The sequence below is a fragment of the Euwallacea fornicatus genome, chromosome 5, assembly GCF_040115645.1.
Source record: "Euwallacea fornicatus isolate EFF26 chromosome 5, ASM4011564v1, whole genome shotgun sequence".
Taxonomy (NCBI): Eukaryota; Metazoa; Arthropoda; class Insecta; order Coleoptera; family Curculionidae; genus Euwallacea; species Euwallacea fornicatus.
The window spans coordinates 2,747,294-2,771,959 of record NC_089545.1 but is presented as its reverse complement, the minus strand read 5'-3'; the positions used below and the strand labels follow the sequence as shown (position 1 = coordinate 2,771,959).

The 24,666-nt window shown below is 39.4% G+C and overlaps 1 protein-coding gene and 1 non-coding gene across 4 annotated transcripts in view; both read left to right on the top strand.

The window, feature by feature from the left end:
- The window catches only part of LOC136339369 (transducin-like enhancer protein 4), a 79,906-nt gene that overhangs the window by 21,222 nt on the left and 34,018 nt on the right, over window positions 1–24,666 (top strand). For all 3 annotated transcript variants that reach the window (XM_066282560.1, XM_066282559.1, XM_066282561.1), the window contains exons 3-5: window positions 619–682; window positions 1,367–1,411; window positions 17,509–17,646. In XM_066282560.1, coding sequence (XP_066138657.1) covers window positions 619–682; window positions 1,367–1,411; window positions 17,509–17,646 — 247 coding nt within the window. The remainder of the gene's footprint in view (window positions 1–618; window positions 683–1,366; window positions 1,412–17,508; window positions 17,647–24,666) is intronic.
- On the top strand, window positions 16,101–16,172 carry TRNAW-CCA (transfer RNA tryptophan (anticodon CCA)). The gene has a single exon. It is a non-coding gene; the product is annotated as a tRNA-Trp (tRNA).

Sequence of the window (24,666 nt, the reverse complement as noted above, 5' to 3'; positions counted from 1 at the left end):
AGTATGAAGGGCTGATTGTGATACCGTGATATTTGTGACACAAATGAACGAAAATGAATTATTGGACTTTAAAGTTGGCAAAAAATACCTAAAATGAGCAAAAAATTAAATTATTACATTACGGCTTGGCGACATTTGTGATGCAATAAACATACTGTTTTATTGTGGTTTGCGATGTAACTTCTTATGCAAGTTCTATTTAAAAATTGAATGAAATAAAATAAGAATGCAAATTTATTTGTTTGTATAGTTTATCGTGTTATTAGAATATAAACCCCTCGTATGAATATATTAAAACATATGAGTAAATTTATAGGATTGTTAATTCGGATATTTATTTATATTGGATCTGAAAAAAATTTGAGTAATCAAAGTTGCCTCAAAGCGGAAAGAATCATTTTCCAAACAAATTAAATTGTAGCGTTAATTGAGGCTGGCACGTAACACAAATACTAAACTTACGACATATAAGCCAATTATGACTAATGCATGTTGCGCGGGAAATTCACAACGTTGTCGACTTCGATACTGTTCATTTGAGCGGATACTGAATTTTCTGCTTGCATAATTTCATCGCAAGAATATATGAGAAAGTAATGGTTCCTTTTCTTATTTCAGCCTCAAGTTAGACTGTGAGAAACTTGCCAGCGAAAAAATTGAAATCCAGAGGCATTATGTGATGGTAAGTAGAAGTTTTTCAATTATATCCCTCTAATGATTCAGTCTTAAAAGGTGCATTGTAAGCAGTAGAAATCCCTGTAGGTGAAGAATCCGCACTTCTGGCGATAGCCTTGCACACCCCGTATAATTCTGTCTGTATAATTTGTCGCCCTACTAAGGAACAGCGAATACAAAAAGTGTCGTGGGCGGTTCCTAGTCACAACCATAATCAAACATTTCCAAAAAATCAATTAACATACCCGTAAGCTAATATTCCATGTTTTCAACGGCATTCAGCGCCCACACGGTACAACCTACAATCGCTCTATTGTTTGCTGTCAATTTACCGCGAATAATTACATTATATCCGCGATAAAAATTCAGGAAAGTGCCAATTAAATTGAAAAATAAAACCTGTCAAATTCCATCGGCAAAATCTTAGCAAACATGTACCCCCAATAAATAATATATTCGTTTAGCACAGGTGCGACAATGTGTCGTTCGGCAAAAAAAAGCACTTAACATAATTAATTGGATGGTAATTGTTGATTAGTCAGGGCCGGTTTTCAGCGAAACTTCGTTCGCTTAATTCTAGGAAGGACTCGTAGTTTTTAAATTGTTTGATCTATTGTACTGGTTATGGTCTGGTAGCTTTTAAGAACCTACCTGATTCTTCTAAACTTGTAATGGTTTTTCTCATTTTCAGTATTACGAAATGTCGTACGGACTCAACGTCGAAATGCACAAACAGGTAAGTTACCTACACTTTCAGTTATCGCCATACATCGGTAATTTATCTCTCGCACGCCTAACGCACGAGGGTGAAATGTAGCGGACGAGCCGCGGGCGGGACGCGCGAATGCGTATAGAAACTTCCTCGTAAGTTATGTATGATATTTTTCCCACGATCATGAACCATATTATACAAAGAAAAAAAAAAGATTACCCGGCCATGCGGTAATCGAATCCGGCTCATCGCAGCGAAAATCCGGCAGTGTTTAATCGTTGCGCTTGATCACTTTCATAATGGTCGATTAGGCGAGACACGTAAGATGTAACTTAAGGTATTTGCAGGAACACGCCTACTTAGGCATCACAATATTTCAAAAGCAGTGATTTCAGTGAGATATCGCCTGTGGAAGGCTCGACTTTCATCCATTTCAAGTACAATATGAAAAGTGTAAATACAAGGGCAATTTTCTATTCCTCTATGCACCTTTGTGTCCACCCCTGTCCCGGAATCGATTACCCTTCATTTTTCGCCCGAAAGCAAACATCGTCCCCAATTTAAATCTCACTTTCAAAGAGCATTTAATGCGTTGGCCCCTATGAAGGACGGGCGTCACTCGGCAAACACACTACTTACACATGCAAACATTATACGGGGTGGGGGCTCAAGGGGCGCAGACCGCACCGCAGGCAATTAACACACCCTACGTCATTCTCCTCGACTCCGACCCTCTTCAAATCAACCCCTTCGACTTTCCACATCCGCGGGTGAAATTCCGCTGTAACACGCGTTTTAAGTTTATGATACTGTTACTTAACGGTAATTTTACGGGAATTGTGGAGTGACTGTTCCTAGAATGTGTGTTATAATGGAACTTTGGAGCATTAATTTTTTGTCCTTAATGATGGTAACTCTGTCAAACACCAAATTACTTGAAGGCCCTTTTGATGCATCCTTCATCTGACGGCAGGATGATCCGGCATCGCCATCATCGCTTGACGGGGATCGTAAAATAATTAGAAAATAATCGAAAGTGGAATTATTTAACGAACAAATGCGCAAAGTGATACTTTACCGCTCGTTCGTTGCAACTGACCGGATCGAGTGACATCTAAATTTTATGGGGCATCGATAAAGGCTAATGATCTAATTCCATCATCATCCGTTTGTGTTGATCAGTGAAATTGCCCGTTTCATTGTTGTTTTGTGGGATGACGGATGAATGACGAAGGTTCAAAGTCCTTTTTCGTGCATCCGTCATCCGACGCGTCGTTAATTCATTTTTTTTTTCGAAATAAATTACAATAATAGTCGAGGCTAATACAATACGATTTATGAGAAAAGTTCAAGATTCGGATGTCGTATAGCTTGCCCTTAAATCAAACTACTCATCGTTTCGTCGGATGACGGATGCACGAGAGGGGCTTTAGGGTTCTCTAATTCATGATTTAAACAGGAGGAGTTCTTGAAATTCAAGCTTATAAAGCCGTTGTTCGGCAACGGGACGTCAAAACAAAATTTGAAGAACAACGTGCCAAAAGGCGAAAAGTAATTTCCTCACGCCCGAATGGCGGCACTTTAACTTTCGCGATAAACTTGTCCTCGGGGACTAAACACACAGAGAGACACACACAACGAATGGCTGGAGCCGGGGGCCCTTTCCTGCTCCTGAAAATTCAATTTGCATCGATAAAGAATCGTGCTGGATCGAGAATGGAAAAGCTTCTGGGGCAATTTGGTGGAGGAAACGCGTAAAATGCCGAAACGCGACGAAACTTGGATTGCCATCGCGAAGGAAACGGTCTCTCATTTCTTATAAGACTTGGAGTGGCTTTATTAGAGAAAATAGTTTGAAGACCTGCAACACCTGTTTAAAAACAGTTCGAGCTCTGCTTTAATTACTGAGTAAAGTCGGCTTTTTTGCTCGGGCTCGTAAGTATGTAATCTGAGAGTAATTCGCGACTGTAACCTGTATACGAGTTAATTCAGTATAGTCGTCCAGCTAAGGCTCCCGTGAGGAGTTGAATGTTAGCTTTGATGTTTACGAGGTGTGGGTATGAAATTTGATTTCTAGTTTTAAACTAATTGCGCCATACCGACAAATTTAATCTGGGAGTAACGGCAAAATGCATCTTCTAATGCAGTTCTCTCACATCCTACACCTTGAACTATGGAATTCGCTAGTCGCTACCAGCCCATAGCAAATCTGAGGCTATGAGCGAAATTTTTAATCATCGAACCCCTGCCCCTCAAGAAAACTCCCCGACCAGGAAACTCCGCCGCCCTGGGCCGTCGTCCAACCTCGCCCCACCATAAGACCGGTACTAATCGCTGTTCATCTACTACTTAGTACTGCCATCCAATTCGTTCAGAACACTCTTACATTTCTGTCTTAAGATACCCTGAGATCGCCTCGAGTCTTGATCCTTTGCATTTCTGTTCTTCTTTTCGTGTCTACCGTGTGTAAGTGGTTAGCTAAACCTAAATGATTCAGATATTACTTAAGATTACATCTGATCTATTTAGTTATTTATTTTTAGTTCAGTGCCACAAACGTGGCTTTTATTGCCGAAATATCCCCCACATCGCAAGGCGTATATTAACGTCAGACCTTAGTCAGAACTGTTTGTTTAATGGCGTTCATGTCACGTGTTCATATACGGGCGCACATAAAAGACAAATCGTCGAAATATTTTCAGCTTTTAAATTAATTAGCGCCCGTTAAAGAGGAGCTTTACGATCGTTGCGGACGTGCCATAAAAACCGAGGGTGGTTTATTTAGTCGGAGGGGAGCGACCCTAAACCGACTTGACGGGTGGTTAGAATCATAGGCGGAGGTATACGTTCGCCTCATGTGCGTTGTGGCCCTATAAATTTATCACCGACCAAATCTTCTGTCCCTTGAGCAATATATCAACTTGAGAAAAAGGAGAATGGAGGTGAACACTTGAAAGTGCGATGGAAAATAAATATGTGAAACGAGGACATTGTACGGACGCCCCTGCTACAAGAAGAGGGTGAAACGAACATCGATTTGCACGCTTCGTGATCGAATCAGTGGCCACTTTCCCGAGGCTGTGGGCTTAACGTTACACAAAAGATCCGGTCGTTTCCCGTCCTTGTCCTTCGCGGAAGGGCCACCGTCGTCCTCCCGGGGCCCTTCGAGGGTCGTTCCCTCTGCTTCACGTCGACCGATGCCGAACGCAAACAATGCCGATGTGTGCGTGTTTTTATTTTTCTATCCCGAGGGAGTTGATTGGATGGTTACATGTTGTCCCACGGGTTTTTTGTGGATTTTTTCGAGAGTTTAATTGGTTAGGCATGGGGGTTGGGGTGTCGGTGCATGGGGCCCTTTTAGCTTATATTAGGTGACAGCTGTAGTGATGTGTTTGATTCAAACACATTGGCCCCACTCAGAACAGAGAAATTGTACAGTCGGGCGAAATATAGACGGCTCTAAATAAATTACGTAAATGACCCTTTTTCCGCTGCAAAACCAATTTACTTTCTCCCTTAATATTTGACGTTAATGACAGGGAAACGGGGAGGAATACGAAATTTCCTCATTGCGCAAAGCTTTGGAAAGTCCATTGATGAATTTTTTAAAATGTAATTGCGCTAATAGCCTCAATGGATTGTACACGTAGACGAATGGCATCGATTTTGTTTCTAGGCTTATAGCTCGCATTGTGGATATTGGTCCCCATCATTTATAATACAGAGGATTGGGAGTTTCATTAGAGAATCCCCACCAATTGAGGTGTTCTCCAAATGATGCAAGCCTAAGGGCTTTCCTTTACGTATATTTGTCGTAACAAGGACCCGAACTGTAATTCGCCGTAATAAAAAGAGGCGAGATCAGGACCCACATTTCGTGACACTATTCAAGAATGAGTTGTCAAATTTTTGATCCAGTGGATAGCTTAGGAGGCGAACAGTGTGGCCATTCCTCATCTTCGCGGCCCAAGAATCACTCCTTACAATCTCATAAACTATGTCATTTTCTCTCCATTTTTATGTGGCCCGAAGGGTGATTCTTCCGACTTATTTTCAATTTAACCTGTTCGGGCCTCCTATACATCAAACAAAAAAAGCTACCTACACTTGACTTCTCTCCCCCCCAGTGTCCCATAACCTTAAAGCAGTAGTTCCCCAAATCTGAACGCACATAAAAGACCCTTCCAACGGAATCCAGGTTACACATCAGGACAGAGTTATGAATATATGTATGTAGACATATCTTGTAGTTAACGTGTACTTGATTTAACGAAATCAATAATGTCCTTAACTGAACTATGAATCTGACCTACATTTTGAAAAGTACAAAAAATGAGCCAAAGTAAATTTTCGAAATTTCGACCGTTTACATCAATGCATTATCAAAGGTTTAAATCAATATTATGTCGCGTTCTAAACGGAGTTTGGTTATGATTTCTGATTGTATTGTCGTCTTGTTGAATATTATCCCGTAATCTCTTTCTGCTATTAGGTACGGAGTTGTATACTCACTGACTTCAGGAAATCCCTAGAAACTAAATGTAATGGGTTTACGTCGGGACTTTTTTCTGGCCATAGATGTTCATTATCCCCACTAACCCATCGATGTGGAAAAACTTTCTCCATTCTTACGTGCCCTCAGGGGTGATTCTTACAACATATTTCCAATTTGGGATGTTCGGGCTACCCATGTATCAAACGAAAAAACTGCCCACACTTGACTTCGCTCCCCTCGCGTATCCCATAACCTTAAAGCTCTAGATCCCTAAATCTGAACCGACATAAAGGACCCTTCCAACGGCATCCAGGTTAAATATCGGGGCAGAGTCATGAATATATGTAGACATAATGAAACCGTCACCTGTGTGTATAGCTAAACACACCTGGGACCGCAAATGGGCGAAGCGGAGGTGACGCAAACATATACTCGGGATCAGATAAGCAGCAGCTACCTACTTGTAATTTATTCAAGGGACCCTCGCCGGCATTCCCGTTTCCCAACAGGACTGTATTGCAAACTTTAATGTTCGAGTCTGGAATGTTGATTCTTATAATGACAAAATAATATTATTTCATCATTGGTCATTTGGTGGTTTCTAAATTTATGACGTATGTATATGTTCATGTTGTTACGATTTGTTTAAAATTTTGGACCGCTATGGAAATTGGATGTTTTTTCCACACTTTTCCCAGTCAATCGAATATTAATGATAAATTTATCCATAAACAAAATAGATTAGATCCATCCTACATGAGCAAATACATTTGAATGCAGCATTCTTTACAGTCGCCTTTTTGTCAAAAACCGTTTTTACCAGAGTACGTTTAGTATAATGAACATGATCCTTTTTAATTACTCGTATAGTTCCTACTTATACTAATTTGCGAGTTCCGTCACGAGTATAAATTATATTAAACCTCTTTGAAAGCGTATCTGTTTAAGTTTTGGCGGTAGCTGTCAATTATCTGTAGTTCTGTGGACTCCCCCGAGACCAGCCCTGTTAAAAGTTTTACGCTCGAATGAAGAACTAACTTCGAATTAGCGCCCCTTGTGGCTCTAACCCCTATAAAAATGTAATGTAGCCATTGTTATGGGGCACCGTCTCCTGATCTGTCTATTGTTTAATTGAAATCGTTAGGGGAAATCAGCAATGAACATCCTCTAATTTTCATGACGTTATAAATTAGTTAGAAGGGTTATTAGGTTTCCCCCATTATTATTTTTTTAATAAATAAAGCTAGAATAGAAGAAGCGAAGAATGTTAAAGATAAGCATCTTTCACTAAGGGTGTAATTTTCACCCTCCGCACAAAAGGGTCTCTCGAGGGGCGAGAATAAGGGTGAAACTTATCAAAGAATCGAAACGTGTTTTATCATTATGATGTTCTCTCCCCTTTTTGGGACGAGGGTGTATTTAATAATAATTCGGATATTGGGTAGGGGAGAGGCTCGTCCCGGGGGAGGGTTTCAATTAATAAGGCCCAAGTGATTTTTTTTTCGAGATGGCGTCAGAATTATTATCTTTTGCTACTTAAATAACGGGTAAGAGCCAGGTTGCAGTAAAGTTGTCTAAAGACAAGCCGGCTCGTTTTCCAGTGCGGATTATACCGAGGAGGGTAAACATTAGACTGTTAGTTCAGCAACTCAAATAATTTGGCCAATAGAAACTCCGGGCGGCAGTTTATTCAGGGTTGTTGGATGATGGAATCGACGACGCCGCTATCGACGTCAGCGACAAAGAGGGGTTTTCCAGTGTCGGCGCCTTTTGACATAAGCATTTCCCTTTTGAGATGTTTTATTGCAGATTATCGCAGTTATTATAACGGGTAATATAGTAAGAGCAATGAAAATTACCACTGAACTTGGGTAAATCGGCACTACCAAGCTAGAAAAATGTATGAGCCCAAGCACCGCACGAGCACGTTCTTCAGTTAAAGTTATTAAAAATGAGAGACTAATTTTAGTTGAACGAGTTGTATTTAAGTAGAAAACTTCGTATATATAGTAAGTGTGCAAAAATGCTATCTAAACGTCAGTGTTAGGGAAATTAGGAGAAAAGGAGGAAAACAGCAAATGGATGAAATAATCGGATAAATGTCATCGGACATGGATACAAGTTTGTCGCTGAAGTAGTATTGTTTGCTTCCTATTGGACACTGTAAATTTCTTTCCTGATTTTATTCATGAAATTGACTTATTAACTATCGTATACTGATTTTTTTTGCTTGTCTTCCCATTCTTTCTGCTGTCAGTTCACCCCTTCCAAGAAAAGGTAGAGCGATATACCAGAAGGTATGAGAACCATAATTAAAAGTGATGCAGCACTTGACGAGACAGCCCCACGAATAAAATCGTAAGAGCAATTGATAGTGACAATTAAGAGGAAAGCGATTTTTCGAATTTGATCGAAGGGCACAAAACTGATCCGCTCCAAGTCCCGTTTCTCCCTCATTTTTTCCTAGACAAGTCTGTATATTTAGTAGTGCATTTGGTTATACATTTTATTTCCTTCGGAAAATAATTCTCGTACGTCACTGTTTTGTATACTAACGACCATTGAGCGTAAATATTTGCCCCTACGGAAAGACGGGCTGTTATTAGGAACGTCATTAATGCGAGTCTGTTTGTTCTGGCCTGTTTGCTCCGGGGGTTTTCGTCTCGTTTATTTTTCAAACGCGTGTAAATGTCTTGGAGCGATCTATACACATCAGCGTATGCGTTTTTAGGTAAACTGCTCCTACCGGATAAATCTGCAGCCGGTGCAAGGATGTACTTGAACAACAAGCAGAGGTTTGTGTTTGTTTGCCCGACAGATAAATATATACGGGTCCTTTCGCACCAGGGTTGCCAATTTTCTATTGTACATGACAAACAAAGAACAACAACGGAACGTTAACTGTCTTCTGCGCATCACACAACCAATTTCAAAAGTCAATTTAGTCGTGACTCATTTTGGCAAACGCTTTTTTTTTTGTTTTTGAAGGGTTCGTAGTAACCTCAGCTGATTACTGCTACAGAATAACATTCAGCAACAAGCGATGAAATGAACGGATCATCGTACGTTCAATTCGCGATCGGAATGGGTAATGTTTGACGTGTTGCTACTCAGCACTCCATACGTAGAAAAATGTTCCGTTTAAAAACTCAGGGTGATAACAAATGTGCCATTAACAAATATCTAACAAAATATGCTTGTTTGGCAGAATTTGCACGTTTTAAAATTAAGTTGCGTGTAGTGGTTTTCTTTGTTTATCGCAAACAACCGGCGACTCTCGCCAAACCCAGGTTGCCATAAAGAATTTACTGATCGCGTATCCCGACCTCACTCAGACCGCAAATAATTAATTATCTACCCGCAGTTTGGGGCCAATCGATGCAACTAAATGGTAAAATAATAATGGGGTATGCACGAAGAGCGCCATCGTGCATATCCGGTCCAGTTCGCGAGACCGGACCAGACCATCAAGTGCGGTTTTCTGGTTAAACACGCCAACGGTGACGTCACACGAGGTGGTCAACCGCACGTCGACTAACACATTGCGGTCGGCTAAACATTAATATTATGTAGTGGTCGATGCCCGGTGCAGTCGGACATAATGCATACCGCCCACGCCACTGGTCGGATGAATTAGTTATCGGGTTGTACGAATCGGATTACCCGGCTTGATTGCGATTTTAAATGCCCTCGTCCCGGGACGGGGTTGAAGGGAGGGATTATTAAAAAATGGATTAGTGGGTTTAGCAGGCTCTTTTATACATACTAACTAAATTTAAATGGTAAAAAGTCATTGGAGATGCACAGTGACAAGTGCATTAATTTTAATCGTTGCAAAATCCGCTGTTTAATTAGCACTAATAACGATCATTAAATATTAAATTTGCCAACGGCTCAGTTGAGATATTTATTAATAAACGGGTATGTTTTCAGGGCTTCGCTGACTGTCAGCGATAATAATTATTGACATGGAAAATAATATCTCGCTAATTAAAATCATATTAAATCGAATAAGATAGGAATTAATGAGTGTCAGTGGTTCGGCGGGCATATTTTTGCAGTAGAAATGAAAATTTAGCTATTTATGTGACCAGTGAGGAAATGCATTATCTTGTGCCACTCGCAGTAAGACCAGAGCTACACAAAATATCATTTTTTAACAAGTTCCATGCATTTTTTAAAATAATTTTGCTGGAGTTGGAGAAGTGACAAGGAGAAAAGGCTCAATTATAGAAATAGTAATAAACAGGGAGTCATTTTATGGGGAAGCAGAATCTGTTGCCAGATTTTGTTATTGATTCCGTTGCCACGTTATTCAAATGACGAAAGATACAGCGGAACATATTTTCCCTTATGGATGCCATATCGCATTTCCGCATTTATCCAACTTTAATTTATAGTCACTCAGAAATTAGTTATCTGGTTTTAACCATTGGCAACTTTCTGTTTTTTTTTTTAATAAAAAAGCTCTTGGGTGGTTTGCTACGAGGACAATAAAAAAAACTAAGAACATTCAAAAGGATTGATGTATGGATCGCTTTAGGCATCCTTATCCTGGACACACTGTATTGTTTGTTCGACCACTCAGCGCAATAACCAATGGACACAAGACACAAAATAAACGTTCTTGTTTACAAAATGCAGATAGCACAATGTCATTCCATTAATTTGATGTTGGTTCTGGATTGTTTGTTCCGTGTTGCCTTAGCACAAAACGGGTGATACGCACATGTTCGCCATTTGAATGGAAAATCAATCCGACCCTATTCCCTCATACCACCCACCATGGTCGAACTTCCAATTAACAGTGTATAGGGCCATTTTGCAGCTTGGTTAGTATTCCAACATCCGCCAAACATAAAAGTCAACTTGAATGTTAATCAACGTAGATCACTTAGATTGTTTAATATTTAAATACGCACTAAAAGTTCATATTTATCGGTTCATATAAGGAAATGATGAGCAAACGTTTGATTAGAGTATAGAGCTATCGATGCAAGGTGAATAAAGCTAAGTTATTTGGCACTTCCTGAAAGTTCTAGACAACATTTTCGAGAGACCTGCGTTGTTCTAACGGTCTAATGTCTCGCAAACAATTTTGGAAGTTTCTATAACGATTGATATTATTCCTGAGGTCCAGCTGTTGTTTCTCATGCCACTTACCACCGTATTTTCAGAAATGTGGACTTCTTTAATTTACTAATTCTCTACTTCTTTCAAGATTTAATATTATTTACGAATCCCCTTTTGAAAAGTATTAGTGCTAGGCGATATAATGCTCATGATTTCACGGTTGAGCTGCGAGAAGGTCCTGTAATCCCGAAATACCTCTCTTACATGTTTCAAGTTTTGCTTAAGGGGAGAACGCAACAATACGTTTGCAACATCAAAGAATGTGGTGGTACAAAGGTGTTCTGATGGTTGACGAGTGTGTTTCAAACGTGTGCGGATGTGAAAGTTGTGAGCTTTGTTAGGTTTCGCAGATAGGGGCGGGACAGTAAAATGTTATATGCGGCAAAAGTTCAGTCAAAGATCAAAATATTGCCAATTAAAGGAACTAGACTATCTAATTCAAACAACAAAGTATTCCCTTTTTAGGATCGAAAATAGCTACTCGCAGGCCTCGGTAAACCTAAACATTTAATCTCGTCGTAATGAAGGCCCTCCTGTGGCTTAAAGCGCGCGGACTGATTATCCGCCATAATTAAACCCCATTGAATGGGCTCGTAAATCATTTGAATTATTAAAATTGACCGACGTGGATAAGCGGCGTTTTAGATTTGCATCACAATGATATTTTTATTAAAATTTCAGTTTTATCGATGGTCGGATGTTTCACGCTCTCAGCTTCAGTTGGGGAAATAAGTGGTCCTTGACCTTCGTTTTCAGTCTTATACTGCGGCGAGTATCATAATAATAAAAGGAATTATATGGCTTATTAAGATGGCTTGACAACCAACCGAACGCGGTATGCACCCATTAACAGCTGGTACGACTCGGATAAAATACATTAAGTTTTATAATTTGTTATTAGCAGCAGGAAGGCAATTAAGACTAAATGATTTAATGACAGAGCACGATTAAAATTCAATCGGATAAACGGTTACGAAAGTGAATCTAATAATTAATGTCCTATTAAATGCGTTCAATCATGTGGAACGCACTCAACCTTTTTCAGTTTCTGAGATCCCAATAAGCATGCAACCGCATACAATGTCTTTGTATTACTGTTTCAAATAAACTCTATCGTGGGTAAACACGATGGCTTGACTTCGTTTTGAGGCTACTTGAATTGACTTGAAATTAACCTAAGTTCAAGTCAAGATTCATGTATAAATTATCATGTCGAGTAACGTAGTTTCATAATGGCGTAAATTCTTGAACAATCAAATATAATTACGCATTTACACAAATACAATTACAATAAATTTCAATGTTATTAAAATAACGAAATTGTAATAAGATTGAAAATTCATTTTTTAAAACAAAGAAACGTTCTAAGGTTGGAACTTTTAGCGGTTACGCCGAAGTGGGTACAATGAATATGAAGTAAGTAATAAAATTTCAAAATGGAAATTTACAAGCAAATCTGCTTTACGGCTTTTCCACTGGTTGCAATTGATTATTGCAAATTGATAGAGAATGAAAATGAGTATAAATAGTCACAAAATAAACCGGATAATTGAGGAAATTAACCAAAAAATTAGATTTGATTTTGAAATATGAGCCAGATAATTGTATAAAACCGTCCAATTTTAGACAGGGTGACCGCAAAGTCGCTTTCTGCTAGAAGGTGTGAGCGTTCCAATTTCATCATTGCCCGTTCTCAAACTAAATTTGAATAATAAAATTTCAATTATTAAAAGTGAACGAATGTGTCTGTTATTTCGAATTGAAATGAGTTAGGTCAGGTTACGTGAACTATTGAGATTCAGAGTTCCATACTACCAAAAAAGGTCGACCGATCTCGAAATCAGATTACTTCAAATATCTAAACCGCAGATTTCGAAACGAGACCGGAATGGAACTCGGGTTAGCTCAGATTAGTTTGGAACACAATTTAATTCCATATCGCCTCGGGATTTCAAAGTTTTATACTAGGAAAAAATCATCGTCCCCAGATTCACTCTTACTGGTGAAATTGACCATTGCAACCATTCGGCATTAAATTAAAAATTTACCAAAGAAAATATCGTGTTAAATGGAGTTTGTTGTTGAGATCGATTTACGCGATGGACGGCACCTATGGGTTGTGTCCCCGAGAAGTGAAAAAATCATTAATTTTCTCCAGATTTTTTTTTTTTTTTTTTGTAATTTTCAAGGGGAAACTCTGGGGAGGTGTGACTAACTTTATAAATGATCAGAGGAAATGTCGGGAAAGACGACGCTAAGCGATAAAATGTGAAATCGCACAACTGCCAACCAAGTGTCAGTTCTCGAAATGTCCATTGTGGAGAAAAAGCGTATTAAACGTTTTTATATAAAGGGTGACGACAGAAAGTGGACACACCCTGTAACTTTGTAAATCTGTAAACATAGAGGATGTCCCGGATTTTCTGTAAGGATTTTAGGAATACTTAGAAAAGGACATTTTAAGGCGAGTGGCTGCTGCGCGGGGCGAAGATCGAGACCTGTGTTTATTAAAAAAACCTTAACCACCTTAAAATGTGCTTTCCTGACCAATTCCGATCACAGAACGTGGGACACTCCGCACGGCCAATACGCTGAAGTGGAACAAAATGAGGATTAATGCGCGGAAAAGTGAAATCGAGGGAAAAATCGAGACTGTCGATGAATGTGTATAATAATAATAATTATCACCATATAAGGAAAAAAGGTCAATTGATTCCGCCGTGTAAAACGATCCTCTAAATACGTCTTGAAGAACCGCGAACTCAGATTCAGTGAGAGATATCTGCATACTTTGTTTTAGGCTCGGTTGACACGTAAGCTGTCACAACAAAGAGCAAATATACGAGACACCAAGCAAACAGATAGCAGCACAATATCATTCCATTAATTTAATGTTTAATCAGTATTGTTTACTCTAGCTGCCTCAAAGCAGAAGTTTAGTACACATTCGAATACAATTTACGATGATCAAAAATAACGGTGGGAAATTGCTGAAGCTCCCCTCACACGTCGACGTGTTACGACAATCCGCTTAATAGCATAAATGTTTGAAAGGTATAAGAAAGTGGCAGCAAACGACTCTCTTCCAGGTCCCGAATTAGAGTCGACAAACGTAAGAGGGGCGTTAATTAAAGTTTTAATTAGTAAAGCTCGGAACACCGCCTCGTCGATAATTAACTGTCTAATTAACCGGGAGTTTGTGCCGCTGCGATTAGACGATCCGCTTTGCTCGAGTTCGTATCGGACGTAAACTTAACAGCTTCTTCGCTAATTGTTCACTGTTTTGAGGTACACCGAAACAATGGGGGTGGTCTAAATGAGGTTTCGAGTTGTGCCGTTTTGGGCACATGAATAATGTGAGATTTTATAAGGTACATTGGAACCGTAGCAGTGGTTGACCGAACAAAGAACTTTATCGACATTCCACAGGCGTAGCATAAAAAGGCTCAGGTCAAGTAGCAAATAAATTAAATGCAGCGATAGTTAATGATGCATGAATATTTCCAATTAAAATAATCGCCAGCAACTTCGCAACTGTCTGATACTTGCTTGAAGTTATGTGGTAATGGTTTCGATTAGTTTTACAGGGCCTTTTGCAGTCTTGTTGCAGGCACCAGGGTGGGCTAAAACTCATATTCACGGTATCAGTTACAGCAAACATACCCCCCGTTGCCGTAATCGTAGATTTTTTCATGCGTCTGTGTATTTGAAAGAGTCCGGAGCTTTCGCTGACGAGTGTTTGCTTAGCTCCGCGCAAACATTGTACACCAGTGTTTATTTTTCCAGTTCAGTGCAAGTCCGATTCTGCCAGTGCAGTGTACATATTATTCTTCGTTTTTTCCTCTTCCCCTCTCGCTCCCTCTGATGTGCAATTGATACTAATTAGAGCCCCTCGTGTATCCGCTGAGAAGCTCAAACGCTATGAAATACTACCCTACCCTAAATCATAGTTTTTTGGGTCAGCGAGGCTGAATGCGCACTCGATCTTAGAATGTACCATTGAAATTGATCGTGATTGATGAGCTATTAGAGTTACGGTAAAGTCTGCAGGATGTTTCAGAATGAGGCAGCACTCGTTCGTGGGCGAGTTCGATACGCATAAAAATAATATTAAAACTATGTAAACACGATGTTACTTAGAGCTACCGAGGTACAGGATGTTAGCGTAATAATTTTTCATTTCTGTTTTATTGCTTCTACAATTTTTGAGATGAGTAATTCAAATTTATCGAAGTTATGGTACTGGCACATAAAGAGTCTCGTTTCGATACGTAATGGATGAGCCGCATATTAAAGAAAGACATCGGCTGTCTCAAATCAAACAGTCTAAATGGGTCATATTTGTGTAATTTGATATGCTTTCCCCTTGGACTTTTATCCGTTTTAAGGCCATTTCCAGAAACTTCTCTGGAGATATGTCTACCTTAACTTCTTCAAATTGCCATTTCAAGAAACGTATGCTTAAACGAGATTTCCTGGTACACATTTTAATTTCAATAAAATAGAAAACGTACTTTATAAAGATAAACAACTAAGTACTTGGTACCCACACATTCCGGTATTTTTTTCATTTGTGTGCCGGGTGTTCCATATTTGAGCAACATAAGTGAGATTTTGAAAACGGGAAAGGTTGGTGGTTGTTTCTAGACCATAAACATGTCTCGGCGCAAAATATAAAAACTTACGGTTTTAATCGGTTTAAATAGTAATTTTAACAATCTCATAGTTGACCTTCAGCTAAACCTCTAGCCTCCCTAAAAAATTGCCAGATGCACCAGATATTATCTGCTGACTATATCTCTAAATATGGCATTTCTTTTAATATACATATTTACGTATAATTTCTATATGTATTTCTTCTACATACATACATGTATCTCCATCGTTATGTGTATACTAAACTACACCCTTTCATCGATAATAATTGTTATTAAACGGTATATGGGTGTGTCCACTCGTGACTTGCGATTATCAGGGTCGTGTGTATTATTGCGTATCTTATCTAGCCCAATATTAACATTCTTAATTAACTGTATGTCTTATCGAACAATATTATTATAAACATTAAACAGCAGTACTGTATGTGACTCCGTGGCGCAACGGTAGCGCGTCTGACTCCAGATCAGAAGGTTGCGTGTTCAAATCACGTCGGGGTCAAGTTTGTTTTAAATTTTTATCTTTTTTAGGCCTTAATAGTTATATTAATTATATTTAATTTTTTCCTCGCATATTGTAAAAATGTGGGGGGTAAAAATAACATGGGAGACATTCTCATTCGAAGGTGACACTTGCCCTACCCGCATGAGGGAGGGAGTCTAATTTATTGGCAATCATGTACGGTTATGTAATGCTGACATTTTTAACCTCATCGGAAGTTGATAAAAGTAATACACATTTCTACCTTCCGCCCTCATTGACCATCCTAATTTCCCACTCTCATTTCCTGACCCATTTTAATTAATTTCTACCATATCATGCATAGACCAAGAAAGTTGTAGTTCCCTCTCTTTCCTTGTTCTCCAAGTTACACTCGCCATTGGAGCATTTCTAGAGCAGAAATAAACGTCTCATGAGATTCATGATATTTATTTCTCCATTTCAACTAGTAATTTTACATGACAGGTATCGAATCAAACAACATATTATGGAATTAATTCCGTTTATAAATATATATTATTGTTTAAATTGAGAAAAGTAATATAGAAACGGCGTTGCAATCCATCATGAGATTATCGCTAACTTCGACTCTGCATATGTAAACTATTAAATCGTTGAATGAACCACGAACTCATAGGAAAGTGAACATAGCCAACGGAGATAGTAGTTGTGAAAATAAATGCTAACACATCCGCGTGTTCGAGACTCTTAACACACTCGCGTGTTATTCGCGCCTATGTAATCTTGCGTAACGGATCGTCGGATTTTCGCTGCGATGGCCCTGGTTCGATTCGCGCACGTTCGGTTAAACTTTTTTTTTTGTGCAATATGGTCCATGATCGTGGGAACAATAGTGTAAGTAACTCAACAAGAACGTTCCTGAAGAAACTAGCGTGATTGCTGGCCTCGTTGGAGCTCGCAACATTTCACGCTCGTGCGCTATTAGTTACTTTATTCACATGTTATATATGTATCATATGACTGTGAATTACGATTTCTTGCATTTTTCAAAAGTTGAATGAAGGGTTAATGATGATACGTATATGGACCATTATTTACCTAGTGACCTAATCGGCCACAATGTTGCCAGTATCCTCATTGTTGTTAAAAGTCCCCATTAAGGTGACATTATGACCCAAAACGCGTTGTTTTTTTTTTTGTTTCCTATAAAATGCTATATACCCTCACGTTTTAGATTCCTTAGCGCTGCGCGCTTTGGGATTTAAACTTGTCGTTCGGGTCCTAATAATTTACTTTACAACCTTGGTGTCAAATATATTATATTAATTTAAGGAATAGAGAAATTTAATTACAATGGAGTTGATATTTATTTCAGACTGAAATAGCAAAAAGACTGAACGCCATCATAGCACAAATCCTACCGTTCTTATCACAGGAGCATCAACAGCAGGTAGCTACAGCTGTGGAACGGGCCAAACAAGTCACCATGACAGAGCTGAATGCCATTATCGGGGTAGGTTTATCGATCTTTTTGTCGATTTTCTTTTGTGTTGTGTGAGGGATTTTTCACTCTTAATTAGAATACTAATGAGTTCGGTTGTGATTCCATACTCGAATTGCTATGGGCAAATGTGAAAATATTGGTGAAAATGCGGCAAAGTATAGTGAGTGTGCCTCGCGAACATTCAGGAATATTGAAATTGTCAATCGAAAATATGATTGAGTTTTCTAAATTCCTGAACGTAAAAAACGATGGAGCCTTGGGCTGTTGGCCTTTCAGTTTTTTTCGGAAATTCGTGCAATTTGTTGCGGTGACCGAATTCTAAGGGTCTCTAAAGGACTTCTTTGGACCCACCCATGTCTTCACGCCATAACAATTTTATCCCTTGTATCAACGGGTTTTTGGAAACTTTACATGCCTCCGGAAACGAAATTGTCCGTTCCATTGAAAAAAGTCATTCATTTGAAAAAATCGGGTTGCCAATCGTTGAATGGGAGACAATCCATTTTCAATAATGGTAGATTTTAAGCAATGGTTAATTGCTGCTTTGTGGTCGGGCATTCTAAATAAATAATAATACACGTAGTTTCCTGTTAAAAAAATCAAGTTTCCCACCTCGGAAGTCAATAAAGCACGAGGAACATTTTTCTGGCTCACTTCAGTCTTGTCGCACTAAATTTTAAAATATCGCGAAGATGAAAAAAATATAAATTTAGGACTGTACAAATGGTAAGTGTAAAGCAATGTAAGGAAAATGGGGGAAATGACGTCATATGGATGCTAATACATGGTATATCTGCGTTAAAGAACCGGTATCGATTTTAGTGGAGTGCCGGCAATTGTCTGTTACACGCAGACATTCTAGATCATTGATTACGACCATAAAAATTCTGAACAGCTGAAGGTTTTCGTTGGTATGTAGCATGTACGACCTTAGGCCATTGACCATCAGCAATATTATGTTTAAAGCAACCATAAACCGAAATGGCCATCAGTTGCGCACCAAAATTACCATAAAAAGCCGAGCCGAGTAAAAAAAAAAAATGGCAGTTTCATATTCTTACGCTTGGTTAGGACGGTTCTTGAGAAATTTAGTTAACCATAACCCGATTGCAAACTGTACGACCGACCACAATTGCTCGGCAAACACTCGACTCTTTGTTCGACTGCCCGTAAAAAACAACAGCTAAATTACCTGTGAAAGCTTCATTATTTCTAATACCACTCTCCGTCTTTGTCTAAGCGCTTGTTTTAACACATCACTTACCTATTTAATAAATACGAAAGGCAGAAGTAAACGTAATGTTTGTTTAACAAATTGCTACGATCGTTGTTTGCCGTGGGCAAACTTTCCGAGTAAAAATGAATCGCAAATAGAAAACATTTATGTTTGTTGTAGAGAAGGCGTGTTTATAGTGCTAGTTTATTTTTCATATAATGTACGCGACTATGTATGCAGAGTCTACTTAATTTACGTATACATATGCAGAACAATCTTTACTTTGTATTCGCTGTAAACAATGCTTAATGCGAGGCTTAATGCAATGACCGCCCCGCGGTTTGTAATCCGCAAAAAATTAGGTTGAAAGTGTTGAGAGCCAGTCAAAAGTTAATTAGCGTTTGCAAGTAGCACACAAGAGAAAAGGGGGAAGACAATATTAAAAGCAGACCTAAAACTTCTTTGATATTCATGTTGCGTTTCCGGAATTTTATTATTTTGTATCCGAGCCACTTTTCTCTCCCGTACGGTTCATGCTGGCAAAATGCGCCTTTGCCATGAAATATTTATATTTTAGTTAGATTTTTGCATGGATAATGGAAGTAGGAACGAATCTCGGAAATATAGGTAGCATGTCTGCTCGCATTTTAAAATCTCGTATATTTCCTGTTCCGCTTTTATTGGAAACGTATCTGTTAAAAATGGAGTTCGCGTTCTCGCGTGAATGCTGATATTTTTATTACAGCACCGGAATAAGGAGGCGTTCGTCACCTTTCGGAATTTCTAAATTACCGTTCCAAGACGTGTTCAATTGTGCGAGGCATTCGATAGAAGTGTCCCTGTCTGTTTTAAAGGAAAGCATCATTTCAGCCTGATCTCGAACCGTATTTGAAAGATTTAAACCGACGGACGTAAAACAGCAGCCGACAGTGCACCATCCACGTCGAGGAACAAATTTATGTCGTCCTCGTGTTAAGGCAGCCATGCATACTATGTAAGGATAATCCAACAAAACAAGAAGTGTGCAAACCTGATACAGAAGGATCCCCGCTGAATATCAATGTGTTTGCGAGGATCCCCGGAGAGACTCTGCTTCATTTAGCTGAAAATGGCATGCCGTGCCGTGCAGGAGCGAATAAAGATCTAACGAGAGGAAAACGGAGAGAACTCGGGTGGGATTGCTTCCCGTGCAATTAAGACAAATTGAGGTTCGACGGTAAAACGTTTAAGACGAAAAAACCACAAACCGTTTTGTTTAAATTCGGTGAGACTGGAAATTTTTTTCGAGCATTGCAATCTTGAAACTTTATCAAAGATTGACCATCGAAACGATTTTTACAAGCCGTTGTCTTTTCGCTGCATTTGCCGCACCACTCTTGCATTCTGTAGGTACACAGTTCATGTAATCGCCCGTGGCTAAATCTAAAAGCTTATCGATTTTTTAGTTCACACGTAACAATTTTAAACCCTTCAAGAATTCTCCTTGGTAGTTCCCCTTTAAACCTAAAAAGTCTGTCAATAAACGCGATTTTTGATGTAGGCCGGAAGAAAAGATCTAAAGGGGGCAGGTCCAGTGGATGACTTTGTCTGGGATGATCCGAGCCGGTACCTGGCCAGCTTCTAAAACGTCCAAAAGCTTTACAGTTCGGCCGTATTTCTTCTGGGTACACTCCTCCATACATTGGTTCGGGTTTAATTACATTATTGTATCAGGAGTAACTATTTACCATATCGGATTTTTGTTCAGGTGAAAAATATACCATTTCATAATGTCGAGACGTCACCTTACCCAACTCAACCTTATGGCAGACTTGACGCCGCTTGATTACTTTCGACGGGACCGCTTAAAAGCGCAGTACAATGCAACACAAATGTGCAAAATGCTCACTTATTTCGCTTTTGCATATTTTTCGGGGCTATGATTTCAGACACGTGTACAGTGTTGATCGCAAAGTCTAAACTTTCCATATATCGACGAGGGAAATGAATTTCCACAAAGGATGATGTGGATGCTAATATTGGGAAAGTTATGAAATTGCTTTTGAATGATTATTGCGTCTATCAATCATTTATCGGGACCTGTTTTTAGTCCTCTCGATGTATTTATTGGATTCACGGGAATTGAATTTGTTTCCTTAAAGCCACAACTCCACGAGAGCGCAGTCGAAAAATAAATGTTTCCACTTTGAATTTTGCAAATTCTCTACTAGTGAATCTGCGAAGAGGTACGCCCCGCTTAAAACGTACTTAAGGGCATCCACCGTATTTCGGTCAAATGCGAATTCAGCGGCGAGCCTCAAAGGTAAAATTACCAATAAAGCTTTATGGCAATTACGTAAATTATCAAAATTTGTTATAAAAAATATGTGAGATTAATATCGTTGAAAAATTGAACGATGGGAAAGATGATTTGCAACGATGCAACGCGGATTGCACCGCTTTTGCCTGCCTGCGTTTTGAGCTGGAACTTGACTTAAGTTGAAATACAAAACAGAAAAAAATATTTGCTTCGTCGATTATACCTACTTAAGGTTCAATTATAGCTCACATTTTAGTCACGGCACTGTGAAGGAAAGAAAAGTGACAAAAACACAGTCATCGTACAATCCTAAAACAACAAGGATCCGTTGATTAGCGTGGAGGCGCTAAATGAATAATGCCTTCAGCTAACGCCAAAGACAAACAACTTTGTTTAAATATGGTAGTAATACTGTTAGACGCTGTATATTTTAGCGGAATTATTCGAGATGGGGCCTCAAAGCCAGACCGCTAATTGTCTTAATTTGTTAAATTCACTTCGGAGTTTCTCGACGCAGCGGCAGCGGCAACCGGGCAAACAGAGCTGTATTATGTGTGGGCCCCAAAATGGGTGTTTAGCGCATACTTGTTGTTTTAGGGGACCCGATTTGAATGAATAAATTAACCTTATTAGCCTTTCCCCACCGCTTTCACTCGCGTGAGGTCATGTTAAATAAAAAATGATGACAAGCCTGGCAGCGCTGGATTTAAAGGAACAAAAGTAGACAGACACTCGGGAACAAATGTTCCGAGTTAATAAAACCCCGGGGGTCGGTCCGCAAATATTTTACAATGGTCTCGAATTTTCCCGACCAATCTCCGCAGTCGGACCGGCAAAACAATTTAGAGCGTGCAGACGGAATACGAAATCACGGCTTACTTGGATGAGCCACATAGGAGTGTTTGAGCCCGCCCGGAAAACGTTCACATCCACTTATTTTATCTGCACCCTCTCTTCCATAGGCGGAGGTGGAAATAAAAGGATTATCGGAAACGGCAAGACCTCGGACTTCGCCGGACTGTCTTTTTTTTTTCGCCTTTCGAATGTTTCATTTCCGGTAACGAGACTCGCTTCCGTCGGTGTCACGAGAGGGCGACAGGAGCCGCGCCTGCGTCCGATCTTTGGAACCAGTTGAGCGGTCTCAGAAAAAAATGTGACAAAAAAAAAACAAAACAATTGTTTAGTCTTTCTTTTGTTTTTTGGGAATAACGATTCACACACCAGCGGGGATTGTCGGAGCGGTCTAATTGCACTGGTCCAATAAACAGGCACGTGGAATAATAAAAAAGTAATGAAAAACCAAAACACTGCGTAAATTACTAGGCCTGATAAATCCACGAATTTGCAATGAAAACTTTTCCGAAAGTCGAAAAAAAACCCATCAGACCGGTATTTAGAAAAAAGAAAAGGTTGCCCGTTGTTCTTGGCAAATTGACGTGGGACGAAACCGAAACTGTCACGTTAGAGTTCATGGAAGACTGCAGTGGAGAAGCGTTGAATTATAGCGGTGTATCAAAAGTAGAACATTCACCTCTTAGTCGTTTCTCTACTCACTTTTCCCAGGTTAACCAAAGTGTTCTTCCGAGTCCGTAGTAAAAGGTTAAGTCAGTTTGTTTTCCCTCATAATAGTCCGCAATTCTACATTCTGTAACAATTGCTACTAGCGCGTTTAAGACGTTATTTCCACAAAATGAAGCAAAAAATATCGGGACAGTTCGAGTGGTATTTGCCAAGAGAACTTCATAAGGATAAAAACCTGAAAAAAAAATAGATCGCGATAGTGACGGCTAAGCAGGGAGTGTCATTTTGGGTCACAAGTTGCAAATGTGCATGACGACGAAATTTATGCCTTTTTTATCCACTTGCATGTTATCTTCGGTTCTCCTGATTTATACACTAGTAAATTTGCTGACGTTTTACAGCGTTTTTATCCATGAGTGGAATTGTCGTCGAAAATTATCGCTTCTTCCAGCTCTGCCCTAAATTTTTGAAATTCGAATGAGGCAATTCCGTAATCGTCCAAATGGACAACAATTCCAACCACTGGATATTAAGAATTCGAAACTCTGCGTGATTTTGACGTCATTTGAATACGACATCGCTCGAATGGCGTTTCGACAATAGACCCCCTGGTCCCTGATGACTGCTCCTCAGCGCAATTTTGCCATCACATTTCGAATTAGAGCTTAATATATTTGACATAAAGCTGTGTAAATAGAGGGCAATAAAAGCCAAATACAACGGCCGAGGGCAATAAAAGCGGCGACGTTAAGAGGCGAAACATAAACTCGGCTAATGCCTGCTTCCTCTGACCTATTTCGGCTTCGAGTTTCTACTTTATAAGTATTTTACGGTAAACTTGCGAAAGCTATAAAATATTAATATACTTTTCGCCCTCGCGGAGAACCAAATCCCCCGATACTTTCGTCTCTTCTCCACCTAATCAACATTCCAATCACCTTTAGACTTTATCGAGGGAGGGTCCCGACAGGAAAATTAAGTAGAGTCGGAAAATTCCTCTCCATATGCTCGGCGAGAAATCTTATTTCGACACTCGAATCGATATAGTCGGGTAATATAGATCTTTTTGATTGTTATGGGGTATCCGGAGGGTAAGGGGATATTCTCCAAACAGATCAGTAGCGTCTCTTAAAATACTCGATAATTTTTTACTTTTCTTTTGACGTATTAACATTTCCGTGGAAATCGACTCATTTTCAATGAATACCTCACGTCAGATGAGTGCCCTATGGTCCCGGTATGGACGAAATTTGCTTCAATCACTCTAATGAGCCCGTTGAATAGAAGACTCCCAGGTGCACCGCAAAAATGTAATCTTTTTTACAAAATAGCGTATACGATCAATTAGGAAATGTATAGTTTTTCTACACAAGTTTTGTTGCAAGCATTACTCATAATATGTCGCAATTCCCTAAAAAGTACTTTTATGGTAATTGGAAGGGATTAAATGTTAGTCGGAACGCTTCAGAATGAATCATGCGAAATAAATACTAATTGGTACTAAAACCCGTTATGCGCATTTTAGCCTTCATTAAGTAATAATTACCACCCAGCTACTACATGTTCTGCTTTGAACAATTTGTTAGCAGGTCATCATTGTTTATACAAGGCATTTTCTGAAACCAGAGAGTCCGATTTTTAATGATCAATAGAATGTCAACGGGCTCGTCAAAGTCAGAAATGTTGTATTGCTGTAGTACCATGCACTAAGTGCATTCACTTGGACTAAGGTCATCTGATTTCGGTCAGGAATAAAATCTCATATGCAAGTGGGGACTGTTTGAACGGGTGGAATTGTACACTAATTTCAGTTGAAACTACCCAACGAGCGTGATGGTGGATTGACCACAATTTAAGGTGTTTTTTAAGCTGTATAACCTACAATTAGTTCAACTAACCAGAAATTATTCCTGCATGCTTTGACAACTGGTCTGTTCTCGTGGTATACCAACTGCCATCTGAACACTGACGTGAATAAGACGTTTTATTGGTG